Source organism: Sprattus sprattus (genome assembly GCF_963457725.1).
Source record: "Sprattus sprattus genome assembly, chromosome: 12".
NCBI lineage: Eukaryota > Metazoa > Chordata > Actinopteri > Clupeiformes > Clupeidae > Sprattus > Sprattus sprattus.
In genome coordinates, this window is record NC_137910.1 from 22,002,586 (window position 1) to 22,021,477 (window position 18,892).

The window sequence follows — 18,892 nt, forward strand, 5'->3', positions numbered from 1 at the left end:
ACCACTGATTTTATTAACCATCATAATGTAATGTTGTTAATAGGAGCTTGAATGTCTTGTGTAATGTGTTTATCCTCGTGTTTATTAGTCTCTTCTTCTAGGTTTTTCACGTTTTTTCAGTTGTGTAAATAAAGCGCTAAAGCGCCACCCACAAGCGTGAGGTATGTACTACAGCCCGTTCAACACAATCTGGTGGCTCCGTTTTTACGCAAATCTGTCGTTACGAGGCTCTGTCTTTACGAAATTAAAAGATTCGATAGGTGTGAAAATAGGTGTGCATTTAGCCTCAGACACACACACACACACACACACACACACACACACACACACACACACACACACACACACACACACACACACACACACACACACACACACACACACACACACACACACACACACACACACACACACACACACACACACACACACACACACACACACACGTGCAAGGTTTGGCTGAAGGGGCATAAGAGGGCCTTGTGTGAGCTGAATTAGCACTGGAGTGGAAGGTACTCCAGCTTAAGCGAACAGGAACAAGAAACAGAAACATAACACATATCAAACACTCCCCCCTCCTTCTCTTCCAGTCCTCACTTCCTCTGTCTCTCCCTTTCTCACACACTCACACACACACTCACAAACACCTCCTCCTCTACACCAGCACCACAGCCTCCACACCTCTTCAAAGGGACCGGCAACACCTTGATTCATTAGTCTTTAACTAGAAGTGATTTCGGTGTGTGGGTGTCCTGCTGGTCAGATGAAATAAGGGCTTTTAGTCAAGCACAGCCCAGGCTGGACCACACAAAGCAGAAAAGAAAGAAAGCGTGCCGCTGAAACAACAAGCGCATTGGGAGCCATGCATGTGGGGGCCCGGCTCGTACCACAGTGATGACAACAGCCATCACACTCATAAAGCAGGTCTCTTTCCCTCTCAGCTGAGACAATCTCAGCATGCATTACCTCACACACGCATACACACTCAGTCGAAATGTCATGTTCGCCCTTATTGCTGTGACCTTTTCCTCCAGTCCTTAAAAAGCTATAATAACCACCTTCACTGAAGATTACAGGCCCATCGGGAATATGATGAAATTCCAAAGGCATCCATTCACTTCACCAAAAAAAAAAAAAAAAAGAAGGAACAACAGCCATGCAGTTGATAGCCGAGAAATGATAAGCGCGGGTAATGTTTCTTTCTTTCTTTTTCGGAGTGAGGGAGGCTAGGAAATGTGACACAGGGGAAATTCTCTATAAGTAGCTCGACACTCCAAAAAGCAGGCCAGCCAAAGCCGACTAGTCTCTTCCTGCGCCCAAAGGACAGGAAAAAGTGAATACACATTAGCAAAGGACCACCTGGACTGAAGGAGATTGAGTTCTCCCATGTTTCCCACAAAGTCCCTTCTACTCAGTGAGAATGACACTTTGGTTGTGGAGGGCGGGGGGGCAGGGGGTTGCATGGGAGAGCCATACACATGGACTGGACTGAACTGTCCCGCAGGCCTGTCAGTACTTTGTTCTTGTGTTCTTTGAGGAGCATGTTGCATGCCAGAGGCCGGTGTCAGACACAGACACCTTTCCTGGGTTAAAATGGTCCGAGGCGTCACAAGAAACACCTTGGAAAACCCTCCCTGGAGCATCCGCAGGGAGAGAGTGAGACAGTGGCTCCAATTTCTCTCCTTTTTTATGGCTTCACACCAGAGCACCTCTATGTCTCTTTCGATACCTTTCTCTTTCTTTTAAATACACACACACACACACACACACACACACACACACGCTTACAAACACAGGCCTACACACATACACATCTTATACATGCTCACACACACACAAACACACTTTACAGGAGATGAGAAAATCAGGCCATCCTGTCCACTTTCCACTTCTACAGGCTCACCCTGAGGGCACAGGAGACAATATGAAGAGTTTGACTTGATCAAGCCTCCCTCTCACCTGTGGTGAACTATTCAAAGTCAGCGTGCCGGGGGCCCAGTGTCCAAGGACATTGAGCTCAAGAGCTGGACTCCTCCTCACAGATTAACAATGCAAACCTACCAAACCTATCACACTAGACTCATTAGAGGTAGGTGACCACTTGAAATGCATCACACAAGATGAAAAGGCAGACGCGTGGTCTAATGGGAGCCACAAGAAAACAGAAAAGGACTGAGTGGTCCCCCCCCCCATGCTGAGCCGAGGCTTTTGGTGGAACGTTGTGGCACATTAGAACAAAATAGCTCTGCTTTTGTTTCTCCAGCTTGGTGATTCACAGCAGATGTGTTGCAGTGGAGTAATGTGTTGTGTTTGAGGCACAAGTGCATCCTTCATGAGGGACACGGAAATGGGCTGCTGCTGCTGCTGCTAGGAACAGCTGTGAACGACAGCTTTGCTTTCATTTACAGGGAAACAGCGGTTGAGGGACAGAAAGAAAGGGGGACAGAAAGAAAGGGAGATAGAAAGAGAAATAAAATGAGAGAGAGAGAGAGAAACAGGGGGGGGGGGGAGAGATCAGAAAAGATGCAGGAGGGCACTCAGCATGTAAATGTTTGATTGAGCAAGGGATGAGGAGCTGGAAAACTGTTTCTAACGCCTCTCTCTGTAATCATTCCTGAAAAGGTGTAGCCTAAATAATGCAATCGGTGCAAAACTGTGGACTATAAGTATGCTTGAAAGACTGCAAATATGTGAGTGTGCGTGTGTGTTTGTGTTTGTGCAAGTGTGTGTGTGTGTGTGAGTGAGCATGAATATGAGAGTGTGTGAGCATGTGTGTATATGTGTGTGTGTGTGTGTGTATGTGTGTGTGTCCACAGTCCAAAGCCCCTGTGATCAGTGCTGTGGAACACTCCCTCTTCAAATTCCACCATGTTAAAGGGGCTGAAGGGGTCTGGCAGAGCCGTTCTTCATCACCTCTTCCTTTTCTTCCCTCATGCTCTTGTTCGTTACCGTGACGTCGGAGTTCTCTTCCCCGTGTGGTCCTGAGTTGTTTCTCGACACAGAGAGAAAGCTCTTTGATAACAGGTGATAAGATACCGCTCCTGAGAGCACCGGGTCCTTTCACGGCTTTCATCATTTCGTCCGATACCGCGCCGCACAATTGGGGAAAAGCCAGGCAGCAACAGGAAAGTCTTTGAAACCAGATCCGCTTTCAATATTTCAACTCCCAGACAGAATTACACCCACTGACCTGATAAAAAGCACCATTTATCTAAAAGGGCCATAGGAAGTTGGTAAGTTGGCTAATTACAGATTTACTGCTGAAACTGTAAACCAATTACAGAGAAGGGGGAAGGAAAGGAGAAGTGCTTGAACGAACCACATTAGAGCCCCTCTGTAGACTGGGAAGGCTTTGTATGCTGATGGCTCCACTGTCTCTTCTCTTCCAGTGGACCTATGGGATGGCCCGGGCGATCTAATCTGATCACAGAGCATTGTTTCATAGCTCATTAACCCATTGGGGGGTCCAGAGGTTTCCTTATGGTCGACAAGGAACTGATCCTCCTTCCCCCAACCTCCCTCAGACCCCCTCCTTAAGTCCCCCCCACCCCCAATCCTGACTCCTCTCTGAGCCTCTCTTTGTCCCTCCTTCCCTGTGGCCAGGACAAGAGGAGTTAGAAAAACAAGCAAGAAGACAAAGAGAGGAGAAGGGAAAACAGCCGAGAGGGCTATTTGTGTGGATTCCCCGGGTCCTGGACAAATACACAAAACAAGAGACAGACTGCTGGCTGAGATCCCCCACCCCCCCAGCCTGGCCTGGCTTGACTTGGCCTGACCGGCAGGATGTCAGCCTTCTTTCGCCTGGTTTTGTTCAAGGGGGCTTTGCTCCCTTTCTCCCTTCTCAGCCTCGGTCCCTGGGGAAAGGGGGGAGCTCACGGTAAACATCTGGAATCTGCATTAAAAAAGAACCGGGGGGCCCGAAGCGCAGCACTGCTGACCAGCTCAAAGACATTCAGATCACCCAGAGCTCCTGTCCCATGTCGTGGGGCTGATTCATACAAAGACCCAGTCGGTGGCCCAGATTGTAAAATACGCTGACATGTACACTGCCCCCCCTACCACACACACACACACACACACACACACACACACACACACACACATACTCCCAGTCCCCCGCCACAAATGATGACACATGTTCAACCCACCAACAAGGCTCCCACATATAGTATGAGATGCATAAAACTGTATTGTTTTTACACAAATCACAAGCACACACACACACACGCACACACTCACACACACACAAACACACACAGGCAGACATACACACCTCAGAATATGTTCTGGATGAAGGCCTGGATTTCACATTTGGCCATATTGGAAAGGTCCCGAGGCTGACAGGGGAGGGAGAGGAGGGGAGACGGACGGCTCAGAGATCACTGCTAATTGCCCGTGGTGGATGAATATGGAAATGAACCAGAAGGTAAATGGGAGAGAAGGAGAGATAGAGAGACAGAGAGAGAGAGAGAGAGAGAGAGAGCGGAAGAGAGAGGGGCAGAAGGAGAGAGCAGCAGAGAGAGAGAAAGAGAAAAAAATCTAAGCAGCTATCTGGCACGAGCTGCTCCATGTTGCTTTTAATTGGGCAATGGCTCAGGCCTGAGAGAGCCCATCAATAATGTATTCCAGTCAAAGAGCAAGTGGAGACACAGGAGATCGAAGAAAAATCATTCTCAAATCTCTCACCAGACAGAGCAGTGCAGAGGCTCTCTGCCTATGCTCTGGCCGCTGGCTCACAACGCTCAGACATTTAAAGCTGGAAAACAGATTTATCTATTCAAGCCAAATACAAGGCCTATTCTACACACTTGGATTTTTGTTCTCCCTTTTTTTTTTTGCAAAGGCAAACCTCACTACTTGAAAAGGTAAACAAGCGAGAGAAAGAGACCAGGCAGCTTCAAGAGGAGGAAATGAAATGAAGAAATAGACCTTGCTAGACAGGAACGGCTCATTGAAGGAGCCCAGAAAGGGAGCTGAAGATTCCAGAGACGTCTACCCACTTAGAGCAGACTCAAAAAGCCCCCTTGTTCACACACTTAACCAAATCAAGTGCTTTAATAAACTTAGCTATGCTCAAACCCCCCTCCCACATTCACACACACACACACACACAGGGGGCACTGAGACCAGCTATGTAGCTACTTCAAAGATATTTGTGTTGTCAAAACACAGCCAGATATTTCTGATAAGGTAAACTGCATCCTAGGGAAAGACAAGGGGTCCATAACCCTAAACAAGAGGTGATCCACACGGCAGACCCCCCATCACCACCACCACCCCTCCTCCTCATTTCCCACCCCCACCCCCCACCTCAGCTATTGAGATAACAGTAACCGGACACTCGCATGGCTCTCCTATGGGGCTCTTTGAACGATCAAGAGTCAATCAGGAGCTGCTGACAGACAGGCGCAGGTTAGATGCAGGAGAGGAAAGCACCACAAGGCTGGAGAAAGAGGGGCAACCGTCTGACCTGGGTAAAAAGGGGGTAGGAGGGGTCAGTGCCGGGATGGGGGGGGGGGGGTTGTCCCAGTCAAGAGGAATCAGGTCTGACCCCTTCTCACCTACAAATCTGCTGCTCGCTTGACCCCTCATGCCCCTACCCCTGCTCTCCCCCTCCACCCTGAACAACACCTGGGCCTCTCCAGTTTCCGCTCCACAGACAGCCTGGACAGCTCCAGTCGAAGGGCTCCCGTGTGCAGGTTACGGTAACTTAATATCACCTCTGCCACTTCAGGCCGGTTGAAAACACACTCTCACAAAGAGAGCATGAGGCAACAACAGACGCCTCGTCAGGATGAGGGGACAAAAAAAGAGGGGGGGGGAAACAGAAAAGCAGTCGATAAGTGGAGCACTTTGTCCGACTGAAGCTCCAGCAGATGTTTAGGTTTGAACTGGATGGCCATTTTAGCTAACAAACAGCCTCTCCAGATGGGGACAATGGCAGCTTACTTCGAGCTCTTCTCTCTTGTCAAAAACAGCTGACGCAAACACACCGGGGTGAGTGGAGGTCATCCCTGGCCTTATCTGCCCCGCTCAAGGGCCGCAACGCTCACTTCTGATTGGCCCTGGAGTGGGAGCGCTGGCAGAGCAGTGTCATGGGAAGACTAATGGAGGGGAGAGGGTAGGATATCAAAAGCGCCAAGAGAGTGATGGGGGCAATTAACAAAGGAGAGAAAAAAAATTACATCACTGAGTGATGAATGTGGAGAAAGAGGGAGAGAGAGAGAGAGAGAGAGAGAGAGAGAAAGAGACAGAGAGAGGGAGCGAGAAAGAGAGAGAGAAAGAGAGGGAGAGAGAGGGAAAGAGATATCACATTTCTATGAGACACTGGCCTCAGGAGACAGGTAAGCAGGTATGGGCAAGCAGGAAAGGAAGGTTAGGCTAGGCGATAGTGGGGAAGGCTTTTTCTCTGGGGTCTCCCCCCACTGTACCAATATGGTAGCACTAAGATAAGCAATGAGCAATAAGAAGCACACTGCTCTTGGTAAGATCAACATGTTGGGTGACAGAAACAACTCTATTCTTATTTAAAAGTCACCATTAATATAAAACAAGACATGGACTGTGGGATAAAGGTAGTCCAATACCATTCGCCAAGGAGCATTTAAGAAACACACTAACAGTGTTGTATATCTCCCTTTCACACATGCATATATGTGCACTCACATAAAACACACACACATATTCACAGAGTAAGCATTACAGCAAGGTCTTATTCTCTTCTAAAGATACAAAAGCAAAACCTGATGTAAAAACCCGAAGTACTCACTGACTCACTTTCTCTCTCTCACTGAGAATAAGATATTTTTTCTCACACTCATACAGTCTCTCCATCTACCACTGTACACATACATTTGAAAAACCACAAACACCTATCCACTTACACGCCCCCTCACCGTCTCCCTCTCTTTATATGTCTGGTATTCTCCCACCGTTTATTCACAAACACATGAGGTGGCCGCAGCACTAGTCATCTCACTTTCTCCTGCCCCCCCTAGTGGTCGCCTGGCTTATCGCAGAAGCGTGGAAAAGGTGGACTTAAAAAGACCGGGAGCAAGAGAGACTGGGAAAGGGGAGGAAAGTGAATAAAACCCCTCCCACCGATGACATCAGCGCTCTACTGAAGCAGAGCTAGAGGCAGATGTAGCCTCACACTTGTAGTGCGCTCTAGGCAGCCGATCTGTCCTGCCAGTCCTCCTGTCCTCTCCGAGCCAAAGGAGTGTGTGCGAGTGTAAAGTGTGTTGAGGACACCACAACGCAGACACACATACGCGCGCAAACGCACACACATACACACACATGCACAGTGCGACCACATCGCTGCTGCTGCTGCGGAGAAATTCTCTCCATGAGATTGGGTTTTGGATCTGGAAACATCACTAATTTCGCTCTGTTGGATTTACTCTACTGGCCGACTGATTTTTTTTATAAGGATATTTTTTGTTTCCCTTTATAGTTGTTGACTCACCAGGTAAGTGTGCTTTGTTATGGATCTGTTGCTTTCTTGAAAGTGGAACTGATCCTTCACTTGTATATTATTACTAAAAATAAAATAATATATTTACTGTATTCCATGGTTATTTTCAAACAAGGAGAGGTTTGTTAATATATCATTTTATATTTCACACGCAACAACTACTCAGCCCCAGCCTTTGCCATAGAGTTCATCCCAACATTGTTTGTAAAAGCTTTCCCACCAAATACATTATAATGTAGCCTACGTGTATATGAACAATTTAGTGATACGAACATCACAACAATCATCGTCTACACCGCCTCAACACAAAATGCAGAAGGCTACGGTTCTTGCGTGGATAGCGGTTTTTAAAAAAAATACGCAGACAAACAGAGACCCGAACCTTTTTCATAGAGTTGCAGATTTAAAACAAATTGTCACGAACCGTTTGCCGTTCAGGTAACACTATAAGAGAGAAGTTGTTTCGCTGTCGCCTATGCGCAATTCTCCCCTTTCACGGACTCCGTGTGCTGGGAGACTAACACACACAGCTCCATCTTACCCTGGGCATTGCAGGGTTTTTCTCTTTTCTGAACTATCTGCATTGCCAAGTAGATTTTGGATATGGCAACGCAAGTCGCTGGCTTTAGCTAAAGGGTCAAACTGGACACCAGAGAGGGTGCCAATACTGTCTTTCCATTTAGTACTTTCGTGTTAAGCGCGAGCAACAGGGACCTAGAAAACTTCTGACTAAGAATTTTGCGTTATCTTCTATCTTTTTTCTCTGACTCTGGTTACGGACCTGATACCTTATTACAGTCTCAGACAGGGAAGAAAAGAGAGGGGTAGATTGTTGGCATTGCCTTCGAAGCCCGAGCTTTGGATGTCCCTGTGAGTGCCTGGAATTACGATGCCGATAGGAGATGCAGATCTTGACACACGGAGCTGCTGTGAAAAGTCCGTCAAATGCGGTGGTCGACCAGTGGCCATTTGTATCCCCCTGTTAGCCGAACAAACGCAAGGGCCTTGATATTCTTCAATTTGGCATTTATTTTGTTAAGCTACGTTCGACGTGTGATTTTTAAGTTGTTATGTCTGAGGATTTCCCATTTTGCGCATAAGACAGACCTTTCAGATCTGCGAGATTTCCGCCGTTTAAAATCAGTTAGGGTCCATCAGATGGGGCAATGCTAGTGCTGATGTTATCGCATAGACTTTAGCTTATTAGGTGCCGTCGAGCCTGAAGCGGTGCCACACAACTACCACGGCTCTGTGAAGATAAATATCGCCTGGTCTCAATAAACATCCAGCGGCAAAAGCCCAGCTTAGACGATAACACCCAGCTCTGTCAGATAGATCTGATTAACTCAGTTTTTTAAATCTGCATTGAACTGATAGGTGGTTTAAGCCTGTGTTATGTCTATTAGATCCAAAATGACACGGCAACAGCCTCTAAATGTATTCTTCACCTCAAATGTTCACGATGTTAGATCGTCGTGTTTAATTTTATTCTTTAAATTCACATATTTAAAGGGATACGCGAAAATGTACTCATTCTTTGTGCCCCTTGGACCCGTCTTCTATTTAACATTTGAAGAAGAAGAAAGAGACACATTTGGGTGTGTGACTTATTTAGAGGGGCTGATCAAATTAACCATACCATTGATCTTTGTGAAATGGTGTCAAACCCCACTTAGCCAGTCCTTTTTTCTGACTGAATCAACACAAACATGGCTGTGTGTCTACTTCAAAGCCAATAACACCCCAAATACACAAGCAAAGTTCTCACTTTGGAAGAATCAAAATGGAGAGCAGGACCCAGCACTCATCAGATTTAGAAGCTAACTGTGCCTGTAGTGTATGTTTGCTGGCTGGCAGCTATAGACGTAGAAGGCCCATTGTTTAGAGTGTCGACTACCACAGGCAAATCGTAGTGGCCCACTGCATTCATTGGGAGTCACAGCTAAATGGATGAGTCTTTCAGGCCTTTAGAGAAGAGGCTGTCACCCTTTGTGCCCCTGACAAAACAAAAAATAATAGTCGGACAAAATTCCGCCCTCATGTTGGACGCTAACCTTTAACCTAGGTAATAACATTAGATCTGTCTATTCTATTCAAAGTTAAGCAGCATTTTTTTTATGTTAAGCCTGCACTATAAGTTTTTAGAAACTTTTTTAAGGTCTGATTTTTTTTTTTTTTTAAATACACTCATGTATTAAAAGGGAAGCAGACAGACATAAAAGGAATACCAGACAAAGGAGGATCATAGCTCACGCAAATACACAACGTACTTCAATTTTCATCTGTCAGAACGTAAACATAAGCAGTCCGGTGTAGGCAAATCAACATGAGCCAGTGGCTACAACAAACAACCTGACTGACTAGAGGGTGCGTACATATGGTAATTAAGGCTACGCCAGTCTACTGCTTGTATGTGTGTATGTGTGAAAGGATGTGTGTGAAGTCAGTCAGACGCTCACACAAGCCTCATGCAGGAGTGCCTACCACCCCCAAGTGGGGAAAAACAGTGCAGCTGCCGCAGACCTTCCCTTTTCAGCCCGCACAAAAGACAGCGAGACCCCCAGTCTGCCTCAGTCTCCTCTCCGCCTAAGGAGGCCTGGGGACACATGGGAGTGTGTGTGTGTGTGTGTGTGTGTGGGGGGGGGGGATGGGGTGATCATCTGCTCAGCTCTAAAATACAGTTTAGCTGCTCATTTTACATTTCAGCCACGTCCACACATTTCTTCCTGCTCCAGTTGGCGACATCTTCCTATGTATTGTATTATCCCTTTTTTGTGAATGTAAATGGCAAAGCAGACAGGAAAGATTTGTGTGAGGGGCTCGTGAACACGTGCGTAGAAAACAGTGTAGAAAGGCCATCCGTTGAAACTAGCCTTCGGGTGCTGCATTTATTATTTAATGGAGAGAAAAATCTGTTTTCCCTCAACTGGAACAAGTCACAAGAAGATCCACAGTGAACTGAGGCCAAAGCTAAAAATATTGAGATCATTTTCTATCGTCATTTTAATGATATAGACTTGCTTTTATGTATTCATTTATGATAAGACAAAGAACAAGAATACAAACATTTCTTATTCGAGAAACCAGAACATCTTAAACACTTGCAGTCAGTAGCTTATTATCAAAATCTAAATAAGTAAATAGGGGAGAAATTACTTCTAAATCATACCTTCTTCCCTATTCAATTCAGGAGTTCGTTCTAAACTTACTTCATGAAGGTCCACTCTCGTTTCTGGGTATTAATAAAGGCACAATGTTGCTCTGAAATACTTTTTGGCAGGAATTAAATTGTTCCCACTTAATTTTCCATCGTCATGTGTTGCCCAGATTCTTTGTCTGCGGCGCATGAAATCTTTCGCCCTGTTACTGTAGCTTAGAGACCACATTAGTGTGTGTTGAGCCCGCTGTGGCTGGCTTTGCCTGGCCTTGTGTGCTCGAGCCAGGCTCTTCACTAGGTAGCCATAGCTGTGGATGTAACACACAGTTTTTGACCAGGATGCTCCATTTAACTTCACTAGTGCAGGGCAATGAAGCAGAAGCAGGTCTGACCATTAGAAAAATCCTGACGGCAAGAGGATCTTATTAGACCAATAGAGAAAGGTGTCCATCATTGAATGCTCTACCCCCAGCTCTCCTGCTTCAAAAAAAAAATCCTGTTTCGTCCGAGTGGAGTAAAAAGAGAAGAGGGGGGCTTAAAAGTTTAACCAAATGAAAAAAGCTGATAATGCTGGGAAGAGGGACTCACTAAAACCACTAGAGCAGGCCCTCCTCGGGCTCCCTCCGAGCAGATTCCAAGGCCCTCATGCTTGCCTTGTAATGAACAATGGGGAGCAGCTACTTTGGTGAAATCCGATGAGCGTGGAAAAAAGGAGCTAGCCAGGCCGACTAAAAAACTGGCTCTCATCACCTCTGCAGCGGGGCCTGCCTGGTTAACAGGGGTACGCATTAATTCTATGCTAACGCTTCATTCAGTGGCGGTGTACGTGAGTGTAATTTCAGAAATAATACATATACGCTGGGTACAGCTATTTTGTTCACATTCCTTGGCATTTATTTGGGGAGGGGGGCGGTTCGCCTGTTGCACCCTGCCTATCTGCCTGTGGAGTGATCAAGGCTTCTTCTCAGAGGCCCCTTTGCCACATTGCCTCGTGTTGTGTACTAATGTCTGTGGCAAAGCTCCATCACATTCTAATTAGTGGAGTTTTAAGCCCAGACTCACTAAGAACAGATGTTTGTTATACCATTGGCGGTGTAGTGTGAGCATAAATCAACAATACATTTCCAAGGCCTATACCTCGAAATGAAGAATGTAAATGTATATGTTTAGGATTCAGGTCTATGCAAATTTAAACACATCATCTGAATTTTGTATCAATTATGTTAAATTGTTGTATAATTCATATCATTACAATTCATTTGTCTCTACAATCAAAATTCAGAAAATGAACAACACCCTTGTTTTTACCCCAGAAAAACAACTCTGAGAGCATTTAAAAAAAAACGTGCAAACTGTGATTGCAGGAGGGTCACACTGAGGCAAGAATGGCAAGGGCAACTCACAAATTAAGAGTGGTATCTGGGGGGAAAAAGAGAAAGTAATTGAACGCTCTGAAAATCCGGTGCTACTCCTCCAGTAGGACGAACATTAACCAAATGCGTTTATCAATACCAAATTTGTATGGCGACCCTGACGTTTAAAACACACCCTCTATATGTTATACAGTGACCATCATGCTATGTCAGCTTTGATGCTGAGGTCACATCTGCTGTTGAGCTCTAATCTACAATTACAATACTAGACATGCCACTGTATTTAGACACAACAGAAGGAAGAGCTGTATTATTAGACTCCGTCGCTCGCTGGACCCATAATCGCGTTACTACAAGGCTCTCAATTCCCTAATCTTCCCCCTCTTGTCAGGCAGTACAACAGTTAAGTGGCCAGATGCGTGTTACCTGACTTACCCTCCTGTTGTACTGCAAGGGTTAGCAGCACCAGTGCACTAGGGGGCTTCCAAGGCAAGGACACAAACTATTGTGTTTGTCAGAAAGGCCTGTATCGTTGTGCTTGGCAGAGGAAATTCTATTTTTACCCGCTGTATAAGGAAAGGCCGGCTGCATGAAGTAGGCCAGGGGAGGGAGCAGATGGGGGGCTAGGGGTGAGAGGCGGACACAGGAGGTGGCAAGCATGAGATGGCCGTCTTGGTATTCATGAGCGGTCCAGATGAGCCAGGTTCATTGCCCATGTGCATGTTTAACCCGTGCAAGGGCATTTTTGTTGTTACTGCACTCCCTCTCTTGCTCGGGAGCTGATCAAGCAGGCTGAAGGGCCCAGTGCACGCGTGTATGGACCCAGAAGACAGGGAAGCTGTGCTTTAGGGAAACAATCAGCATTGATCGAGCCCCGGTCAGATTTCCCCTCCTCTCAACACACACACCCCTCGCCTCTGTCCCCTATATTCAACAGTTTTCTCATTTTAGTTTTGCAACCAGCAAACAGCAGCCAGCCATGGTGAAAACACTGAAAGCACAATCCACCAGACAACTGAGCAAAGCTGGAGCAACCCGCCCACTGCCATTGTGACAGGGCCTCAACCACTGTAGCTTTTCATATGCAAAGAAATTCTTTTCTCCTATCACCAAAGAAAAAAAAGCTGGGGGGGGGGTTGGGGATTGGGGCGGTGGGGGGGGGGGGGGGGGGGGGGGCGCCTGTGTGTGTATGTGTGCTAGGGTTAGAGGTGGTCAGGGAAACACACACAATCACCACAGCGTGGGCAGTAGGGTTTTTTTTTAAAGACAAAAATCCAAAACAGTCCTCCTAATCCAGGTTTCACAAATAGTGGCCTCTATATATTTCAGGCAGACAACTTAAGCCAAAGTAAGCCAAACTGCAAAGATATGTACTGGCACAGATAAATACCATAAGCTTTAAACGGCATCTCCCCCACCGTGACCAGCTGAACAACCAGGAGAAACATTCTTTATGTAACTGTTCTCCATGTTACTCATAAACTCCTGTAACTCGCTATCTTAGAAAAAGGCCTATGCATGAAACTGGTTAATTGTATAAAGATTTCTTAAATCAATCTTTTATGACGCTCTGTTCATAAATTACATTATCTACCTTTGATATGGTTTGAAAAATGACCTGAACCTTATTATCCAGTTATTGACTCACTTAAATGGCTAATAGATATTAATGTTTCCTCTTTGAGAGAGGGCCAAGAGGCCAGATGTTTTTTTAAATGCTGGAGACATTTCATGATTATGGCGGCTGTAAACTGGACTTGGGCATAGTCATAATTACAATTATGTCATCTTGTGTTGTCAAGGGCTATTTTTAAGGAACAAACCACTTACTTCAGAGCAAAAGTGCAGTGCAAAACTATTCTCATCTAAGAAATATTATCTTCCATTTGACTTAACGGGCATCTATACAGCAATCAGTTGTAACAGCACACTAAAATCAGTGCCTGGGAATTCAAGTCTGTGCAACTCTCTCCCGGAAATGTAATACCAGAATACTGAACTTTCAGGCGTTTTCTTTTCCCCTGAATGAGATCTTTCAGATATGAGACCCCTTAGCAAAAAAGGTTTATATGAGATGTTTGGAATTTAGCTGGGAGTGCTGCTGGCACAAAAGTGAGATGACTTAACGTGTTTCCTCTCTGATTGGGTTTCCAGGGAGTGACCTGAGGAGAGGTGCAGCATGGGAAACGGAGCGGGCATCTGACAGGAGAAACCGCAGGTTCCCGAGGAGAGAGAGGTGGGGACCGGGCCGACGCCAGCACGGTGTTCCCTCAGAGCCACGAGGCTGGATACATTTTTCATGCCAGAGCCTGGAGCAAGAGAACAGGATTCTGGGATAACCGGAGGCCTGGGCGTTTGGAAGTGAGCAGTCCTGGATTTGAGCCTGTGATACGGCAGCTTGACATGGCTCAGCCTAACTTTGGGCCTGTATGCCAGTCTGCATAGGATAGAGGATTCGCCGTTGTCCAGGCCTATTCCCCCCGACAAGGAGCCTCCGACCAACACAAAAGGCTCTAATTTGGGGTCCAAGCTATTGCTCCAGCGCATAAAAGGATTCTGCATGTGCCGTTTGTTTTTTCTTTATTATCCTCAGAATTGCATGCAAGCACTGGAGCAGGAAGCCTGAGGTTTGTCTCAGAGTGGAGAAGCTTTCTTTATAGGTTTATCTACCATGGCAAAGCCTTTGATGGCATGAACTCTGGACACCGCGGTACAACACAAAAGGTCAGCCGCACAAACAAGGATCAGCTCAGCAAATACCGACCGGGTCAGGATCTAACCAAAGAGACCCCTCAGACAACACTGACAAACGGCTCCTGAAAGGAACAAGAAAGAGGAGCTTAACGGCCTCATTGGATTGTCGGTGGCGGCAGAGGATTTACTGGTTCTTTTAAATCAGGTATGACAAATATGAATGGCTGTGCCTCTCCACGCTTGGACTGACCAAACCACAGTTTCTAATGAGAAATGCAGGAAGAGAGGTCAGGACAGCACCGCATAATTAAAGTAATAAATCAGTATTAGACTAATTAAACACAAAACCACACTTCAGTAGACACAGAAAAAAGGAACAGCCAGGAAGTAAAACTAGTTGACATAATCTGATCCGTAGGATTAATTGCAAAAAGACAGTAGACAGGATTTACAATTCCTTTGTTTACTTTTTTTGGGGGGCTGTTCCTTTTTGGGGGGCTGTTCCTTCCTGTTGATTTTTGCCGTTATTTGTGCCTGAGGTAACTTCTGCAAGATAATCTCTTCAAGTAATTCTAACAGTAAATGTCTTGCATTTATTCAGGAGATTACATTTAGATTCAGGAACTATTTTACATGTGAAGAGAGCCCAAAATCCTGACAGTTTTACACAAAGCTGAGAATCAACAGCTTACACACCTTTTACTTCTCCATCAGTATTCATGGGGAAATGTTATCTCTTTTCCTCCTCGCACCTTGCGAGAGACGAAAGCCTAATCTGAAATGCCCAACCACGGACACAAATCCGGGAGAGAAGCCGGGTGAAAGAGCAGGAGGGTTTTACAACAGTTAATCAACAAGGCCTGACTTGTTCACCCATGCAGTCTGCTGCAATGAAAGGCAGCCTTGAAATACACAGCCTCACTGAGGAAATGTGTAAAACAACTAGGTCCTGCTATTATATTACACCAGCCAACGAGGAGAAGGGGAAGAAAAAAAAATAACATTGCACAGGCACTAAATTCATGTAGCAAAAGGTTTCCACATACTTTTTACTAAATGTATACCTAATTTCTTTTTCACTTTTTTCCTAACTTTGTCATGACCATTTTAATATAAAAATATCAAAAATGACTTTAATCAAAAATGTTTATCTAAACACTGCAGGCACTGGCTCGTTTGTTCTTTTTAATTTGTTTCTTTGTTTGACAATATCAATGGCCACGTCCTGATTAATTTAACAGGAAACATGGCGTCATAAATTGCATCATTTAGATAGAAAAGGTGCTCGAGGCAGCATACATACAAACAGTAATTATTAGAGCATGGCAGTAGTTTTCCTCAAAAGGCCGTTTGCATTAAATTTGCTCCTCTTTTTGTTCCTCCAGGGGGATTTCGGCATATTCTATCTACTCAACAGACGGCACTCAAGATGGTGTGTAAGAACAGATTCTTCCTTGCCTTCCTCGTCAGAGCAGGATTACTCTTGAGTCTGGCCAAGCCACTGGTCACCTCAGACTCCTGCCCCTCGCAGTGCCGCTGTGACGGGACGTTCATCTACTGCAACGACCGAGAGCTGACCTCCATCCCCAGCGGTCTCCCAACGGATGCCACCATCCTTTTCCTGCAGAACAACCGCATCAGGAGTGCCGGAATTCCCTCAGACCTGCGCAAGCTGGTCAATGTGGAGAAGATCTACCTATACTGCAACAACCTGGACGAATTCCCAACTAACCTGCCTTTGAACGTGAAGGAGCTTCACCTGCAGGAAAACAATATCCGTACCATCACTCACGAATCTCTGGCTCAGATCCCGATCATTGAAGAGCTGCACCTGGATGACAACTCTGTGTCAGCCGTCAGCATAGAAGATGGGGCTTTCAGGGACAGCAATCACTTACGGCTGCTCTTCCTTTCCCGTAACCACCTGAGCACCATCCCCCCTGGTCTACCTATGACCATCGAGGAGCTGCGCTTCGATGACAACCGCATCTCCTCCATCACCGAGATGTCGCTGCAGGACCTCATCAACCTGAAAAGGCTGGTGTTGGACGGAAACCTCCTCAACAACCGAGGCATCGGGGAGATGGCCTTTGTGAATCTCATCAACCTGACAGAGCTCTCGCTGGTGCGCAACTCCTTGACGTCGCCACCAGCCAACCTGCCCGGGACTAGCCTGGAGAAACTGCAGCTGCAGGACAACCACATCAACCGGGTGCCACCTGGGGCCTTTGCCTTCCTAAGGCAGCTCTATCGCTTAGACCTGTCGGGAAACAACCTGAGCAGCCTGCCGATGGGCGTCTTTGAGGACCTGGATAACCTCACCCAGCTGCTGCTGCGGAACAACCCGTGGTACTGCAACTGCCACATGAAGTGGGTTCGTGATTGGCTGCGCACCCTACCTGGAAAGGTCAACGTGCGGGGTTTCATGTGTCAGGGTCCTGACAAGGTGAAAGGCATGGCTATCAAAGATCTGTCCTCAGAGCAGTTTGACTGCACAGATGAGGATGTACCACCCCCTACCTACGAAACCACAACTGTCTCTAACACCCTGCCTCCCTCCAAGCCTCAGTGGCCCTCGTATGTGACTAAAAGACCTGTGGTCAAAGGTCCGGATCTAAGTAAAAACTACCGTAGCACCACACCATCTGGCAGAAAGATCATCACTATAAATGTCAGGTCCAGTAACGCAGAAACTGTCCACATTTCCTGGAGGTTATCACAGCCGATGACTGCCCTGAGGCTCAGCTGGCTAAAGCTGGGACATAGCCCTGCATTTGGATCCATCACAGAGACCATCGTACAAGGGGAGAGGACGGAGTATCTCCTCACTGCTCTAGATCCCGAGTCCTCCTATCGGATATGCATGGTTCCCATGGAGACTAGTAACATTTACCTGTCAGACGAGGCACCTGTTTGCATAGAGACAGAAACCAGCTCCCTGAAAGCGTACAACCCCACCACCACCTTGAACAGGGAACAAGAGAAGGAGCCTTACAAAAATTCCAGTCTGCCTTTAGCTGCTATTATCGGAGGGGCTGTGGCACTTTTGGCCATCATCATGCTAGCGCTGGTGTGCTGGTATGTGCACAGGAATGGCTCTCTGTTTTCCAGAAATTGCACATACAACAAAGGCCGGCGAAGGAAGGATGATTACGCTGAGGCAGGAACAAAGAAGGACACTTCCATCCTTGAGATTAGAGAGGCTTCTTTTCAGATGATACCAATAAATCATGTTCCTGTGTCCAAGGAGGAGTTTGTGATACACACAATTTTTCCTCCTAATGGTTTGAGCCTCTACAAGAGTCCGCCCAGTGAAATGAAGAACACCATGAACAACAGAAGTTACAGAGACAGTGGAATACCAGATTCAGACCATTCTCACTCATGATACTCCATACAGACTTCAAAGACATTCGATCATGAATGAGTGACTAGAGAAATAGTTGGTCTTTTGCAACACACTGGATCTAAAAGACTGAGAAAGCAATGTTCTGTACATTTGCCATATAATTTATATTTAAGGACAATTTATTAAAAGACAAATGTTCAAATTGCAGGCCATCACTGAGCTGGCAGTGAATGCAGTCACTAACTGCAATTCTATATTTTAGAGATTTGTAGTAATTTGTACTGTATTTCCTTTGCTTAAGGTTTCTGACCAATTAAAAAAAAAACTTTGTGTTCTACTGAAATATGATGACTTGTCAACTGTGAAAGTGGGGTTTTCATTGCTGTGTTGAACAATCAGATTTTAGAGAACCTTGTAGTATAAAGCACAGGTCATTCTTTTCGCTATGTTTCTGTCAGAAAAACAAATGGAAAGGCAAAAAATAAAGTACCTTGGGAAATAGGGCACAGCTGACTCAATACATGGAGAGAATTCGCCCATTTTGTCTTTTATAGGGAGGAGCACAGAGCATATACTACAGTGTCATGGAAACGCAGGGGCTTGTGCCTGGAATCCTAGTTAAAGAGTTAACCAAGGTGGAGTGTCAGACTCTATTTCTCTGCTTTGTTTTGCTTGTGGAGATAGATTATTCCCAGTAGTTTGGGACTTGCAGACCCACAGCACAGTTCCCTGGACTACACTCCTGTGTCTTCAGTCACAACACAGGGGCAATTTAAGCACACAGAGATCTTTACAAGGAGACGGTGGTCTTTCAGTGAAACCAGGACAGGCAAGGTGACAAA

The 18,892-nt window shown here is 46.1% G+C and overlaps 2 protein-coding genes across 5 annotated transcripts in view; one reads left to right on the plus strand and one right to left on the minus strand.

Moving 5' to 3' along the window:
- The window catches only part of macrod2 (mono-ADP ribosylhydrolase 2), a 444,340-nt gene that overhangs the window by 352,294 nt on the left and 73,154 nt on the right, over positions 1-18,892 (minus strand). The gene's annotated exons all lie outside the window — the stretch shown is intronic.
- flrt3 (fibronectin leucine rich transmembrane 3) lies at positions 7,269-18,390 on the plus strand. Its single transcript, XM_080848944.1, has 3 exons — positions 7,269-7,471; positions 14,162-14,906; positions 16,087-18,390. The coding sequence occupies exon 3, from the start codon at positions 16,131-16,133 to the stop codon at positions 18,087-18,089; it is 1,959 nt and encodes a 652-aa protein (XP_080705070.1). The 5' UTR covers positions 7,269-7,471; positions 14,162-14,906; positions 16,087-16,130; the 3' UTR covers positions 18,090-18,390.

Bases quoted from the DNA above. Each gene is read 5' to 3' on its own strand.
- flrt3 (XM_080848944.1), top strand. From the start codon at position 16,131: ATGGTGTGTAAGAACAGATTCTTCCTTGCCTTCCTCGTCAGAGCAGGA.